The sequence below is a fragment of the Mustela lutreola genome, chromosome 2 (genome assembly GCF_030435805.1).
Source record: "Mustela lutreola isolate mMusLut2 chromosome 2, mMusLut2.pri, whole genome shotgun sequence".
Lineage (NCBI taxonomy): Eukaryota > Metazoa > Chordata > Mammalia > Carnivora > Mustelidae > Mustela > Mustela lutreola.
Genome location: NC_081291.1, coordinates 121889159 through 121905275, shown reverse-complemented (window position 1 = coordinate 121905275; position 16117 = coordinate 121889159). Strand labels below are relative to the sequence as shown.

At 37.3% G+C, this 16117-nt stretch overlaps 1 protein-coding gene across 2 annotated transcripts; it reads left to right on the top strand.

Moving 5' to 3' along the window:
• Positions 1-15: 15 nt before the first annotated feature.
• Positions 16-15641, top strand: NDUFB5 (NADH:ubiquinone oxidoreductase subunit B5). 2 transcript variants are annotated; one of them, XM_059163407.1, is made up of 6 exons: positions 20-257; positions 7843-7931; positions 9022-9088; positions 10617-10678; positions 11732-11838; positions 15413-15641. In XM_059163407.1, the coding sequence occupies exons 1-6, from the start codon at positions 134-136 to the stop codon at positions 15531-15533; spliced, it is 570 nt and encodes a 189-aa protein (XP_059019390.1). In that variant the 5' UTR covers positions 20-133; the 3' UTR covers positions 15534-15641. The 2 variants fall into 2 exon arrangements, with proteins under 2 accessions (XP_059019391.1, XP_059019390.1); XM_059163408.1 differs by lacking the exons at positions 7843-7931; positions 9022-9088 and having other exon boundaries at positions 16-257.
• Positions 15642-16117: the final 476 nt, after the last annotated feature.

Sequence of the window (16117 nt, the reverse complement as noted above, 5' to 3'; positions counted from 1 at the left end):
CGACCGGATGGAGAAAACAGAAAGAGGCTCTGCCCTCACTCAACATGGTCACCTTCCGCCTTCGTCCTGGTTCGTAAATTGGCTCTTTCGGCTCCCGTTACTTCCCCCAGTTTGTCAACTGCCCGTAGTAGCCATGGCGGCCATGAGCTTATTGCAGCGGGTTTCGGTCACTGCAGTGGCTGCTCTCTCCGGCCGCCGGCTTGGTACTCGGCTCGGATTCGGGGGCTTCCTCACCCGTGGCTTTCCGAAGACTGTCGGTGGGTGCTAGCTTTGGGAGAAAGCGCGCTCAGGGGATGTGGGGTGAGAGATGGAGAAGTCTTCCCTGGTGACCTTGGTGAGATCTGGGAGAAATTGAGGGCCTGGGGCTTGAGAGAAGAGACGGAGCGTGGTCTTTGTGAGAAGACAAGGGTTTTTCTGAAGTAATGAGAGCGTTCGCGTTTCAGTTGTTAATTAGCATTTGTGAAGCACTTTGCCTCTCTGGCATTCCACTTGGTGCTAATTTGCGGATGAAGTAGGGGTTAAAAGGACATAGAGCTGAGTCCTCTGTTTCTCAGGCACCAGATTCTTTGTATGTTCCACCCACACCACGTACTAATCCCACAAAATTGGAAGTCACGTTGCCCAGAAGCCCCCGATGCTAAGTAATAGATAACGTAGGTGGAGAGGCTCAGGGCTCACTCATTTAAGTAGGCACAGTGCCTTCACGATATTTTTAGGATCCATGAGAATGTTTTAATTTATATTTCTTTCAAAACCAAAGGGGGGGGGGACCCATGTTTTTAGGGTTAATGTTAATGATATGTGGTAATGAATCCAGCCTGGATTGTATTCGTTTGATAGCAACAGAGTCATAAAATGATAAGTTTTAATAACTTCTTAGGAAGGGGCTCATGCAGGAAAGTCGCTAGGTCCAAGAAGGGCATGGTAAGGCTAGTTGGAGCTTCTTGGAGACTGTATTGACGTATAGGAGAATGAATAATCGTAATAGCAAAGCCTCAATGCCTTGTATTCAATCTAATTCTTTCAAAGACTGCAAAGTACGTACAATGTTATTATCCCCATTTTACTAATAAAGGAACTGTGACTTCATTATTAGAAAAATAATGCAGTACTGCATCAAATTTAATAATAGTAACAGTAGCTAACATTTATTGAACACCTATGTGCCATGTGCCATCCCAAGATTTTAAATGTATTAATTCATTTAATGCTCTTGGTAAAAAATATACCATAAGCTATCTGCTCTATGCAATACAAGCAGGTAGAGAGGAAGTGAAGCCAAAAAGGTCTCCACCCTCAAAATATCTGTTTACCCTTTTTCTTCTCCCAGTTTAATTTGAGTTATGTCACTTCACATGATGAAGCATTATACAGAGACTTGTTGCAAAAATGATGGGAAGAACCAGTGGTATTGAACAAATTTCCAGCAGAAATTTGAACCTGTTAAAAAACTACACGTGCAAACATTTTTTGATAAATTCTGTTTGTAAGCCATTTCTGATTACAAATAATCCTCTTCATATACTTGCTGGGGATAGTATTTAATCATGCCTTGCTGGAGATAAACTCAGGTCAAATCTCATTCCCAAATCCTCTTTATACATTATTCCCCATTCATGGAATTCTGGAAGGATCTATAATCTACACCTGGGAGCAGGAAAGGATCTAATAGCTATGCTAGAGTTACTGTGTTTCAGTCTTCTACCTGCTTTCCAAGGTATTTTGCAGGTAGTCTCATCTCTCACCATGGAATAAAAGGTTTTAATTTATTACTGCTTGTGTCTGCTCCTATGAGACTGTAAGATCCAGCAGTGAAGAGAACCTTGCCTTGTTTTGTTTTGCCTGGAGCTAGACTGCCTATGTTCAAATCCTGCCTTCAGAGTTTAGTAGCTATGTGGCTTTGGGTCATCATATCTTGGAAGCCAAGTGGAAGGCAATTACTTGGAGCCTATGTTTCTTCATCTTTAAAAAAAAAGAGGATGTTTATTACACCTATGCTTATATTCTGTTGACAAGAGAAATAAAATAAATCTAAACTCTTTCCTACTGACAAGAATTTATAACTGAGGGGCGCCTGGGTGGCTCAGTGGGTTAAGCCTCTGCCTTCGGCTCAGGTCATGATCTCAGGGTCCTGGGATCGAGCCCCGCATCAGGCTCTCTGCTCAGCGGGGAGCCTGTTTTCTCCTCTCTCTCTCTGCCTGCCTCTCTGCCTACTTGTGATCTCTCTCTCTGTCATATAAATAAATAAAAATCTTTAAAAAAAAAAAAAAAAGAACTTATAACTGACAAGAATTTATACGTTTCTGCAAAAGTTTGCGTCTTTTTAGAGTGTCATTTTGAAAGGTACTTATTTTACCATAAGAACTGCTTTAAAAAAAAAAAAAAAAAAAGAGGGTAAGTTTTAACCTACCTCATAAGAAAGTTGTGAGAGAGAGTGGGAAAATCTACAGCACCTGGATTTAGAAGCATTAGCCTTCTACAGAGCTCTGTGGCTACCCCTTTCTTAAACATCTGGTACTGTCCCGTTATCTTCATTCACTGTCATTGAAAACCTTAATCAGGAGGTAAGTAGATGCAAGTATTCTATTTTATTAAATTATTTATTGTCTTATATCAAAGGATTCGAGAAATAAGCTTAAGTTCTTCCCTCAGCTGCAGGAGCTTTAACTTGAAGACTGATGTGTGCATATTATGGTTTTAAAAAACTGAGGAGAGTATTTAAATGATTAGATAAACAAAAGAGTATGGAGTTAATTCAGACATAGAAGGTGAGACATTTTAACTAGATTCTGGATAGTTTTATTTTTTTTATTTTTTTTTTTTTTTTAAAAAATTTTTTTTTTTTTTTTTTTTTTTTTTTTTAAAGATTTTATTTATTTGTCAGAGAGAGCGAGCGAGAGCGAGCACAGGCAGACAGAGTGGAAGGCAGAGTCAGACGGAGAAGCAGGCTCCCTGCGGAGCAAGGAGCCCGATATGGGACTCGATCCCAGGACGCTGGGATCATGACCTGAGCCGAAGGCAGCTGCCCAACCAACTGAGCCACCCAGGCGTCCCAGATTCTGGATAGTTTTAAAATTGTAATTGGCAGAAAAGTAGAGGATGTATTTTCTTTTCTTTCTTTCTTTCTTTCTTTTTTTTTTTTTTTAAAGATTTTATTTATTTGTTTGACACAGAGAGAGAGACACACACACAGAGAGAAATCACAAGTAAGCAGAGAGGCAGGCAGAGAGAGGGGGAAGCAGGCTCCCCGCTAATCAGAGAGCCCAATGTGGGGCTCAGTCCCAAGACATCGAGATCATGACCTGGGCTGAAGGCAGAGGCCCAAACCACGAGCCACCCAGGTGCCCCAAAGATGTATTTTCTGATAGATCTGAATGTGGGACTCTCGGGATAGGTAAGTGTTGAGAGAAAAGGCTTAAGAACGGAAAGTTGGGGTTAAATTGGAGGAGTGGAAGGACTGAATATGAAACCAAAGTATCTGAACTCTTTTGTAGGCTGCAGAGAGAGAATGTTTTAGCGGGAGAGCAACATCAGTAGTGTTTTGGGAAGATGCTTCTGAATATTGGTTGACTTCTAAGGAGGTGTTGATTACTTTAGCCAGTGAGTGAGGTGAAGACGGCCTGGAAAGAAATACAAAATTTGAATCTTAGAATCAAGAGGCCTTGTCAGCTGATGAACGTGGAGTAGGTGCAAGGAAGATGAGTGAGATTTTTATCCTGGGTAATTGAGTTGGAGTCATTAACTGGGAATAGTCTGAGAATGAGAAAAAGAAAATGGCCAGTTTTCTATTATTGTCATGAAGACACAAAATCTACCTTATCTTATTTGTTCCTTATAAATACCACAGTTGTCAAAAACATAACTTTCCTGAGGTTATTTGCATTAAAAAAAATTAGTTATTGAGGGGCGCCTGGGTGGCTCAGTGGGTTAAAGCCTCTCCCTTCGGCTCAGGTCATGATCCCAGGGTCCTGGGATCAAGCCCTGTGTCGGGCTCTCTGCTTAGCATGGAGCCTGCTTCCTTCTCTCTCTCGACCTGCTTCTCTGCCTACTTGTGATCTCCGTCTGTCAAATAAATAAAATCTTAAAAAAAAAATTTAGTTTCATAAAGCTAAATTAGTTTCATAAAGCTAAAGGAAAACCTAGTTGAGAAATTTCAGGCTTTAGAGAATGGTAGAAGGTGTGTATTTTGGTGGAAGGAGAATCGAGTTCCAGAAATCCTGGCAGTCACCTGGTTGTAAGCAATGTTCACCCTAATATTTTTAGATTGTAAGCAGATGGCCTTACTATATCAATAACAAATCATGAAGGTTTAGAATATTTGAAAAGAGTTTAGTGCTATGAAGTATACTTTAGAACAGCTAATAGTAATAATAGTTATTTACCACATTTAATGACAAAAATAATTATTGTTTAACATTAGGGTATTATATGTAAAAAAAAAGCAAGCAATTCACTTTCCTAACTGCATTAATATTGCTAGAATGCAATCAGACCAAGCATTCTCCCATAGTTTTTTGTTACATTTTCCATATCTATGAATAGTGTTTTTCATAATCAGTTGTCCTTAAAACGTGCAGAGTGTCATCCATCTCACTTTCTGTGGAGTATGTGTGTTTGTGTGTGTTTGTCTTTCTGTCTGCCTGTCTGCCTGATTGAAAAGGAAAATTGGGAGGACACTATCTCTTCTGAGTAGATTTACTTTCAGAAGGCAAGGAAGGATCCTGACTAACATTTAGTTTACTTAAGAAATGTAAATTGAACAATATTTATGGGGCACCTTCCATGTGGCAGACACTAAAGGTACTGTAGATAAAGTACTGAATAATCTATTCCTTCACCTGTTGGACTAAAGCAAAATAATCAGGCTTAAAAAAAAAATCAGGCCTAGTGTGTATTGTTCTAAGGGAACTAACCAAATGATGTTAAGGAGGGTAAGTGGGAGGCCAGCTTTAAATAGGGTAGCCAGAGAAGACCTCTTCGAGGAGGTTACATTTGATCTTGACCCTGAAGCATGAGGTATGGAGGTAACTATTCAAAGAGCCTGGGGGAAAACCTTTCGGAAAAGAGGAAAGTAAGTCCAAAAATGTTAAGTCCAAAAAAAGAGTTCTCGGAGTTGGAAGGGAATCATTCAGACTAATTAAGTCCAATGGTATGCCCTTTTGTTCTAAGATAGGCCATATGTTCAGATTCTTTGAGGAAAAGGACCTTAGAAATCCTCTAGGCCAACCCCCAGAGTATCCTTGTTACCTCCCATTGTTGATATTGAATAACTCCATAAAGGGGAACTGGAGATATAGTCCAATTTTATTTTGAACCAGTAAAATTGTTAGAAATTTGTTCCTTATATTAAGCTGAAAATTTTTCTTTCACACATTGATCCTAGTTCTTCCTTTCAGGCCAACATAGACTAGTATAAGCCCTTTGTCATGGGACAGTCCTTTAGCTTTTTTTTTTTCCCTTTCGCTATTTAAAGACATTTATCTGGTTTCTACCCAGACTTCTTTTTTATAGGCCAATCAGTTTCAGTTCTTTAAGGTTCACTGTATCAGTTTCCAGGTTGTTTGCCATCCTGGTTGCTAAAATTGGAGTGTCCTCCAGATTGTTCTCTAGAACAGTGTGCTCTGGGATGGATACACTTCTGCAGGTGTGGTTAGGAGATGGGGGTGGGTGCTCCTCCTATTTTGACCCTATGCTTCTAGAACATAAGATTAAGGTTGAACTGTCTTTGGCATTCTTGGTAACCACACCACACCAATGATTCTTAAACATGTGAGCAACTTTCAGAGGATGCAGTCAGGTACTCCACTTACTCTATTTAATCCTTTTAGAATCAGCCTTTTGTAAATGTGTATGAAGAAGCAACATGGGGTTGGGGAGGGAGACATCATAAGACACTCGTAATCTCAGGAAATAAACTGAGGATTGCAGGGAGTGGGGGGTGGGAGGGATAAGGTGGCTAGGTTATGGAAATTGGGGACGGTATGTGCTATGGTGAGGGTTGTGAATTGTGTAAGACTGATGATTCACAGACCTGTACTGTGGAAGCAAATAATACATTATATGTTAATAAAATTTTAAAAAATGAGTATGAAGACTTTTGGGATCCCACTTCATCATCAGTGTAGAAGTCACTCTGGTAGTAGTAGCTTTGTGTCATCAGGAATGTCATTTTCACCTCATCCAGGCCTTGTATAGACGTCTTGACCTCTCAGGGCTGTGGAGAGAGCCTTTTGGCAGGTTACTGAATTAAGTAAGCAGCACTTGGGTGTAATCAATCAATCAATTACACCTTACAAATTCACCTAAATTGCTATTTCGCTCAGCTTAATATGCACCTTCTTCATACTCCCCCATCCTCACCATCCTGTGTAAATAGGAACTCCTGGGCCTGTTTTTCTCTGACATTGCATCCTGTTTCTTCTCTGTTTTGTCCTTACAGATGTCTAATTATGTTTATTTGTTTCTCCCAGCGGGATCTATATCCCTTTGAGACTGTAGGCCTAGCATAGGACCTCTACATAGTAGGCACTTAGATATTTATTTAATTAATGAGTGGTTTATACTGTTATCCAGCCCTTTTCCCCCCACGTAGTCCATAGAGAATTCCACTGTATCTTTCAAATTGTTTTCTGATATACATAATTACTTTGTCACATGCTCTTGTTATTTTAGAAGCCTTAATAGTATGAATTGTACCCCGTAAATTCATGCCAGCTTCTAATTCTTCTATGAATTAAGCTCCTAAATTCATTACAAGCTGCTGTAGGTGATGCCAAAATTAAGAATACAGTTCCTGTATTCTTAACTTCAAGACATTTATATTTCAATGGGACGTTTATGTTTCAGTGGGAACAGTGAAAGCAAGTATGAATATCACTAGAATATACAGCAGTTGAAAGGTGGAGATCTCACATGCTTGGAAAGAGGGCTGGTTTCTTGGAGGATAAAATGTCATCTGGGCCTAAAGAATACATTTCAGGAGAGGGGAGGGCATTCCAGACATTTAAGCTTGAACAAAGGATACAAATCTTTATGAGCTCTGTGATGACTGAAATTCCTTTAATGGAAAGTAGTTTTTTCCCACAATGACTTTCACGTGAAATTTCCTTGAATACAGTCACACTCAGCAGAAACAGTAACTTCACTTTCCAGTAACAGTAAGATCCTTTCTTGCTTTCAGGAGAAAGGGCTTACAGTGTTTGCAGTGGTCCTTCCAGACATCCAGGAAAGGGAAATCATGTAGAAAAAAGATCAGGAGTGAAATTCTGTCTCAGTTTCTCTCCAGTGAGAATTGATTACATATCATCTGAGTGAGAATATGAAGAGGATGATACTCACAATCCGAGTGATTTTATCGAAATACGTTAGAGTGTTTACTTTTGAACAAGTTCAAATTCCTGCTGGAGATATGTTGAATAGATGTCTTTCTATCTAGTTTGCTGTGAGCTCCTAATGTATATTGTCTCATCATGTGAAATGACACAATGTAAATTAAGTTTATTTACTTAATAACTGTAGCAAATATTTATTGTAGAGGTAAACAAAGATAAGTAGTCTGCCAAGAGTATCTGACCTTCTTGCCTGCAATGGAAACAAATTCAAACAATGATTTAGATATTTCTTTAATGTTGAAAAATGGAGAGAACTATAGTTTACAACAGTACACCAGTCTCTGTTTAAAGATAGCTACTCTGCCTTTAGTACTCAAATAAAAATATGTATTTTTATCTTAATACACATTAAACATTTATGCATGTATATTTTCTTATAACCTGCTTTGATCTCAGAATATAACAGTATAACTTGAGCCTTGCATATAACAGGGTAGTTTAATATTTCCAGCTCCTGTGCGACATAGTGGAGACCATGGGAAAAGACTATTTATCATCAAACCATCTGCATTCTATGACAAGCGTTTTTTGAGTTTAATGGTGAGTTAAAAATTTTGCTGAACTAAACTCTTTACATACAAATAGGAATGTGGGGTTTTGGGTTTTTTTTTGTCTATTTAGAGAACATCTTTTGTTTTAAAAAGATGTTATTTTGTAAATTCATATTTCTTTTCTCAATTGATACTGAGATTTTGTAGTAATGTCTGATTTGTTCCTGAATTTCTTTTTAAATTAGTGAAGCTTTAATTCTTCATAGAAAGGACTCATGCATTAGAGGTAAAATTTGAGCCATTTCCTTATTCTTAAGATTGTAGGGTTTTGAAATATAATCTGTGGTCCCTTGCACATGTACACACACACACACACACACACCCCAAAATCTATAAATTATAGGACTTTGAAAATGTATTTGCTTGGGGATAGTTATCTGTATTACTTAAATATTCTTTAAATTACCAGGGAACTCACTGAAAAACTTCTTTAAGTAACTCCATTATTTTGGGTTATAATTTTTTATTCTGTATTGTTCAGGAACATTGATTTCAGAGGATCAAGTGGGCTACTGGCTGTATATTTATATTTCAAGGTTCTATAAGGAAAAGGAGAGTCTTGGAAGATGGAAGAGTGTCTGGACTCTTGTCACGCTTCCTTCAGCTGTGATCGTTTGAGCAGTGGCTGCCCTCTAGATCTCTTGCTTGCCCTTTGTGCTCAATGTCCCTCTTCATCCTCATGGCTGAGCTCCCACATTTCTTGTCATCACCAACTCAAACTTTACAGTGGTTGAAATCACTCAGATGTTTTTACCATTTTCATCTTACTACAAAAACTTCTCAACTATTATTACATTGTGTCAACCAAAAAATGAAAAACCACTTAAATAGATATGGTCTTATATAATTAATTCATCCTTACTTTTTTCTTTCATTTTTAGTGCCAAACATAGGCATCTAGAAGTTAGAGTAAAAGAAAATCTCAGAAGTAATTTGGTACCACATTTCCAATTTGGCCAGTTTATTTTGTAAAATAAACTGTAAGGAAGACAGTGTAAGGAATTAAAAAATGATAGTTTGAGAGTGGGGAAAGAGAGTTAGGAAATGGTTATTTGAAAACCATTTTTTAATCTCAACAGAAATTCTACATTTTGTTGACTGGGATTCCAGTAGCCATTGGTATAACTCTGGTGAATATATTCATTGGTAAGTACCTCTCTGACTGAATTGGTAAAATTTTAAGACCTCTGTACATTAATAACAGAAGTTATGGATATTATAAAGAAAGTTATTTGTTTTTTAATCTTTTTTTTTCTTTTTTTTATGATTTTATTTATTTAGTTGACAGAGAGAGGGAACACAAACGGGGTAGTGGCAGACACTGCTGAACAAGGAGCCTGATGCAGGACTTGATCCCCAGGACCCTGGCATCATGACCTGAGCCAAACAAAGGCAGAGCCACCCAAGTGCCCTGAGAAAAATTATTTAAATATTAACATAGGCATGAGATTTTATTTTACAGTAACCATATAACAATCTGCAATACTATACAATGTTTTTTTAACATTTTTTTTTTCCCTCCAAAAACCTTTAAGGTCATCAACTCTGTAGAGGCTATAAAAGGCTTCAGAAAGCCTTGTTAACCTCCTCCTCATTATTTCTCCAAACCAGCTTTGACAAATCTGAATAAGGAAAATAGAAAGAGAGGTGGAAGAGAGGCTGAGTGATGGAAGAATTTTTTTTTATTCTTCTTGGAACACATAAAATTATAATCTTCTAAATAATAAAGAATGAAACTATGAAAGACAGCTAACATTAGGATTCCATGGGAAATTCTGCCCAAAGTACTTCTAACATCTTGAATTCTAAAATGCTTTGTCTGGCAGTGATAGGAAAAACCAGAAGGAATGTGTTCTTTATTATATTTTGTTATACTATATAAAAACAAAGTTTGAAACTCTTACATAACGTCTATAGGCAATGCCTTACACATAGAAGACATCTAAAAATATCTAATGAATTAAATGATTTTCAGCCACATTAAAGTGACTAAAATACAGTTGCTCCTTGATCCTTGAATAGTGTTGGGGTGTCAACCCCCTGCTCAGTCAAAAATTGCATGTAATTTTTGACTCCCCGTAAAATTTTACTAATAGCCTATTGTTGACCAGAAGCCTTATCAATAACATAAAGAGTGGATTAACACATACTTTGTTTTTTTAATTATATAGTGTATTCTTATTAATAAAGTAAGCTAGAGAGGGGCACCTAGGTGGCTCAATTGGTTAAGTGTCCACCTCTTGGTTTCAATCAAGTCATGATTTCATGGTTGTAAGATCCAGCCCCACATCAGGTTCGGCCACTCCCCAGCAGAGAGTCTGCTTCTCTCCTTCTCCCTCTTTCTCTGCTCCTCCCCACCTATGCATATGCTCTATCTCTCAGATAAATAAAATTAAATGAAAAAGTAAAGTAAGCTAGAGAACAAATGTTACTAAGAAAATCTTAAGGAAGAGAAAATACATTTACAGTACTATACAGTAGAAAATCCCATGTGTAAGTAGACTCATGCCATTCAAACTCATGTTGTTCAAGGGTCAGCTGTGTTTTAATCTTCATTGGTACAAACAGAAGTTCCTTTAAAATCACAAGAAGTTGGTTTCTTACTTAAATGGGGAAGAATTAATATTATAAACTCCTGATACTAAAATTGGACATCACTGTTTTCTCTTATTAGGTGAAGCTGAGTTAGCAGAGATTCCAGAAGGCTACATCCCAGAACACTGGGAATATTTCAAGGTGGGTATGGGCCATTGAAAGTTACTTTCTGTTGGGTGTCTTGTCAGTGCACTGATTAATGTCTTAATTTAGCAATTACAATACTGTTTTTTATTCTTTTCGATAACAAGTAGATGATACATTTTGTCCTAACTTTTTACAAGCAACTTCTTTTGGTAATTTTCTGTGTTTTATTACTTTAATCTTCATGGTGGTTTTTTTTTTTTTTTTAAAGAATGACTCTGTAGTGTGTTCTTATCCTAGCAGAGTAACAGTCAGCATTTATCCTCAGTTCAATGCCTGAGGAAAGATGTTACCTGTGCTAATGCTAGCAGTTCTTTATTGAGCATCTGCTGTGTAGCAGGCATTATGGTAGTAATTTGCAAATATTCTCTTATTCCATGTGAAATGTGCTATTATTATTCCCAGTTCAGAGATGAAGAGACTGAGGCTTAAAAGAGGATAAATGACCTGTCCAAGAAGTAGGGCCAGTATTGGAACCTAGGTAGGCATGGCCCGACAGCCTATACTGTTAGTCATTTTACTATGCTATCACTGCTACTAAAACCTGAAGTTAAGTCTGTTACTTGTCTTTATAAGTATTGTAGTGAGATGGCCTTGATTAAATACTATTGTGTTTTATTACCTGAATGAACTGTATTTCAGAAAAGAAATGTATCATTATCGCACCTTAAGGCAGGCCATACAGAGAGAAGGAGTGCTGAGAGAAGGAGCTTCAGTTTTTGATCACCAAACCCTGGGTTTGGTTCCTAAATCTGCCACTTAAGGTACTCCATGTAGTATAATGGCAAAAGCACAGGTTTTAGAGTTAGACAGACCTGGTTTGAGTCCAGATGCTGGCACTTAGTAACTGTATAACATTGTGTAAGTTGCTTGTCTATAAAATGGGGACAAAAATAGTATCCATGTAATGGATTAAAATTATTTAAACTACATATAAAGTAGTTGGCATTTAGTAAATATTATTGGTTTAACTGAGATGGCCATTTTAAAGAATAGGAAACTGGAAGAGCAAAGTACTGTTCATAAAAATAAACAAATTTTCTCTTGTAGCATCCTATATCAAGATGGATTGCCCGAACTTTCTTTGATAGTCCTGAAAAGAATTATGAAAAAACAATGGCTATTCTTCAGGTTGAAGCTGAGAAGGCTGATTTACGGTAAAAAAAAAAAAAAAAAAAAAAAGGGCAAAAAGGGAAAGGGAGCAAGGAAGAAAATCCTTTTTTACTGTTGCAAGCCATGAGAAAAAATTTAATAAACTATATCAGCACAGGATGCTCCATGTAGAAGGTAAAGATAGGGAGGGAATAGCTTGTTTGGAGTGGAGTTTATAAGTTGGAGACTGAGAGACTATTAGTCGATAATATCTGTCAGAATAAAAGGAATTCTTTTTTAAATCCCACTCTTAAGTGCATGGCAGCCCTCCCCTCCCTCTGCCCCGTTCCCCCGTTTCCTTTCCTCTTCTACCTAGTCTCATATTTAAAAGTGACTACTATTTAGTTATTTCTTACATCTGTTGCTAAAAAAAAAAAAAAAACCTCTTTGCATTAAAAATACACTAGTATTTTTATTTATAAGAATTAATACTAATACTTATCATTTATCAATGTGGGTGGAACTGGAGGGTATTATGCTGAGGGAAATAAGTCAATCAGAGAAAGTCAGTTATCACACAGTTTCACTCATATATGGAATGTAAGAAACAGTGCAGAGAACCGTAAGTGAAGGGAGGGAAAACTGAATGGGAAGTCATCAGAGAGGGAGAAGAACCATGAGAGACACTTAACTATAGGGAACAAACGGGGTGCTGCTGGTGGGGAGGTGGGAGGATGGGGTAATTGGGTGATGTGCATTAAGGAGGGCATGTGATTTGATGAGGCTTGGGTGTTATATGCAACTGATGAATTATTGAACACTACATCTGAAAGTAATGATATACTGTATGTTGGCTAATTGAATTTAAATAAAAAAATAAAAATATATTAACACAAATAGAATCCTCTTATAAACACTGTTCTGCACCCTGTCTTCATTTCTCTTAAATATATCTTGGTGATCTTTCTATAATAGTATATATACCCTATTTGTTTCAATGGCTGTTCATATATTTCGCTGGATGGATGTGCCTTAATTTTTTTGATTAGTCCCGTGTTGTTGGTACTTAGGTTCTTTCCAAGTTTTTTGATAATGTACATAGTGCCATGGTGAATATTCTCATACATAGATTTCCTCATACGCATGTTTATTTAGTGTATCTGAAATATAAATTCCTAGCAGTGGCACTGATAAACCAAATGGTATATGTTTTAAATTTTTTTTTAAGATTTTATTTATTTATTTGACAGAGATCACAAGTAGGCAGAGAGAGAGGAAGGGAAGCAGGCTCCCTGCCGAGCAGAGAGCGCGATGCAGGACTCCATCCCAGTACCCTGGGACCATGACCTAAGCTGAAGGCAGAGGCTTTAACCCACTGAGCCAGCCAGGTGCCCCAAATAAAATCTTATAAAAAAATAATGTTTTAGGGGCACCTGGTTCAGTGGGTTGAGACTCTGCCTTCAGCTCAGGTCATGGTCCCAGGGTACTGGGATAGAGCCCCGCATCGGGCTCTCTGCCCTGCGGGGAGCCTGCTTCCTCCTCTCTCTCTCTGCTTGCCTTTCTGCCTACTTGTGATCTCTCTGTCAAATACATAAAATCTTAAAAAAAAGAAAATCCCAGAATTCCTTAGATAAAATTTCCAGACAAAACAAAGTAAAAACAAAATCAAAACCCTGACTTATATCCCTGAAGAAAAGATGCCATTGTGAGGATGGAATGAGAGTACCTACATTTTTTAAAAAAGTGTATTTAGGTATTTGGAAAACTGAAGCATAAAAGATACAAAATAGAAAGGGACTTTCTCCCATAATGGCTCTCCTTAGAGATAACTATTATGACCCTCCAGTTTTTTTTAACTCTCTGCATGTGTACATCTACGTAGTCACAGATAATTACTTTCTATTTTTTAATGAAATGAGAAGATGCTATACACCCTCATTTTATACCTTGCATTTTTTTTTTTTTATTGTGTTAGTTACCATACAGTACATCATTAGTTTTGGTGTAGTGTTCCATGATTTATTATTTGGTGTAGTGATACATGCAATCTGTGCCCCATCTTATATATCCATTGGTCTGTTGAAGGGCATTTCTGCTCTTTCCACAGTCTGGCTATTGTGGACGTTGCTACTATAGACCCTGCATTTTTAATTTAACCATATATGTAGCATCTGTATTTACTATATATAGGTTTTCCTCATTCTTTTTAACAGGTGCCCAGTAGTCTCTTACAAGGGGGAAAGATTAGTCATTTAACCAGTCCTTTTGATGAGTATTTTAATATTTGATTTTGGATAATTACATTCTGGTTTTTTTTTAAAGACTATTTATTTATTTATTTAGCAAAGAGAGAGACAGCAAGAGTGGGAACACAAGCAGGGGGAGATGGAGATGGAGAAGTAGGCTTCCCACTGAGGAGGGAGCCAGACGCGGGGCTCAATCCCAGGACCCTGGGATCATGACCTGAGATGAAGGCAGCTGCTTAATGGCTGAGCCCCCTAGGTGCCCCTTGGTTAATTACATTCTAAAGAATAGAAAAGAAAAAGGATAATATGAAGATACATAATCCTTAAAAAAAAAAAAAAAGGAAATATGTGTACTCTCTTAGATGACAATCACAAAGGTTTGTAATTTCTCATAGACAGGAGATAGGGTTAGTGAGCTGGTTAAGGTTAATAAAGTGAATTATTTAACTGATAAATTTTCAGTCATATGAAAAATTTAATATATAATCTGTAAAAATGGAAGGAAAAAGGTTTGGTGGAGAAGAGACTTTCATTTTTTAATTTATTTTTGAAGTTTTTCTCTAAATTCTAGTTAACATATAGTGTAATATTGGTTTCAGGAGTAGAATTTATTGATTCATCACTTAGATACAACACCTAGTGCTCAACACAAGTGCACTCCTTAGTACCCATCACCCATTTAGCCCATCCCCCACGCACCTCAGCCTCCTGCAACCCTTTTTGTTCTCTATAGTTAAGAGTCTCTTATGGTTTGCTTTGGAGAGGGACTATTTCAGGAGTATGTGGTTTCCAAGAGGTTTTCTCAAAGGCAGGAAGACAGGAAACACATTACCATTATTCATGTAAAAGTGATCTGTCCAGATAAAGAGCAGGGACAAGAGGAGAGAATAGATTATCAACTCAGGTGGTGTTCTGGTGATTAAAAACAGGATTTGTCGGGACGCCTGAGTGGCTCAGTTGGTTAAGCAGCTGCCTTTGGCTCAAGTCATGATCCCAGCGTCCTGGGATCGAGTCCCACATCGGGCTCCTTGCTCGGCAGGGAGCCTGCTTCTCCCTCTGCCTCTGCCTGCCATTCTGTCTGCCTGTGCTTGCTCTCTCCCCTTCTCTCTCTCTGATAAATAAATAAAATCTTAAAAAAAAAAAAAAAAAAACAGGATTTGTTGGCTAACTACCTAAGCAAGATAATGAAAGTCAAAAATAAGTACCAAATTTTGCTCATAGGTGCGTATCAGATATATGCATACACATGGATCTATTGAGGTACTTGAATACATAAATTCTTTAGATAATACTTTACATAAAAGCAAAATACTCTCTAGTGGTTATTTTTTATGGAGATAACTTTGCAGTTGGAGATACTGGACTCACAATATTGCTATCCTGTTTGTTACAGGTTACAGGAGCTGGAAGTGCGAAGGTTAATGCGTGCGAGAGGTGATGGTCCCTGGTTTCAGTATCCGACTGTTGATAAGGCACTGATAGATTATTCTCCAAAAGCAACTCCCGACAATTAACCATTTATTTCTCTAAATACAAAGTATATTCTCTTAGGGGAAAATTAATCAGTAAATGTATTCTGTATTTTTGCTCACATGATGAATAAAGCATCTTTCATTGCACTATTTCTCAGCATTGGTGCAGATTAAGACTTTTGTGTGGGATTTCAATTTTTTTTTAGCCTTATTGAGGCATAATTGACAAAATGAAGATATTTAAAGTGTACATTGTGTTGATTGATATACATTGTGAAAGGCAGAATAAGACTGGATTTGTGGATTTTGGCTTCCTCTAAGGTTTAGCATATATTTAAAAAACTGGGGCAAATAGGAATTTATGAACTCCTAAGGATGTGACTTTGAAAGTTTAATATTTTGTCTGATAATTGAAAGTTAGAGAAGTCTAATGATGTTAAATATCAGGAAATACAGTAGTTTACATACATGTTTAGATTATCCAAAGGTGATTCAGAATTTTAAATTCTATAATTACTGAACTAACTATATAAAACATTAACATCTTAATAAACAATTTTTCAGTGAACAAATCTCAGTTGAATATTTTCATGCTTTCCGCCTTAAAACTTTTGTCTGTCACTAAA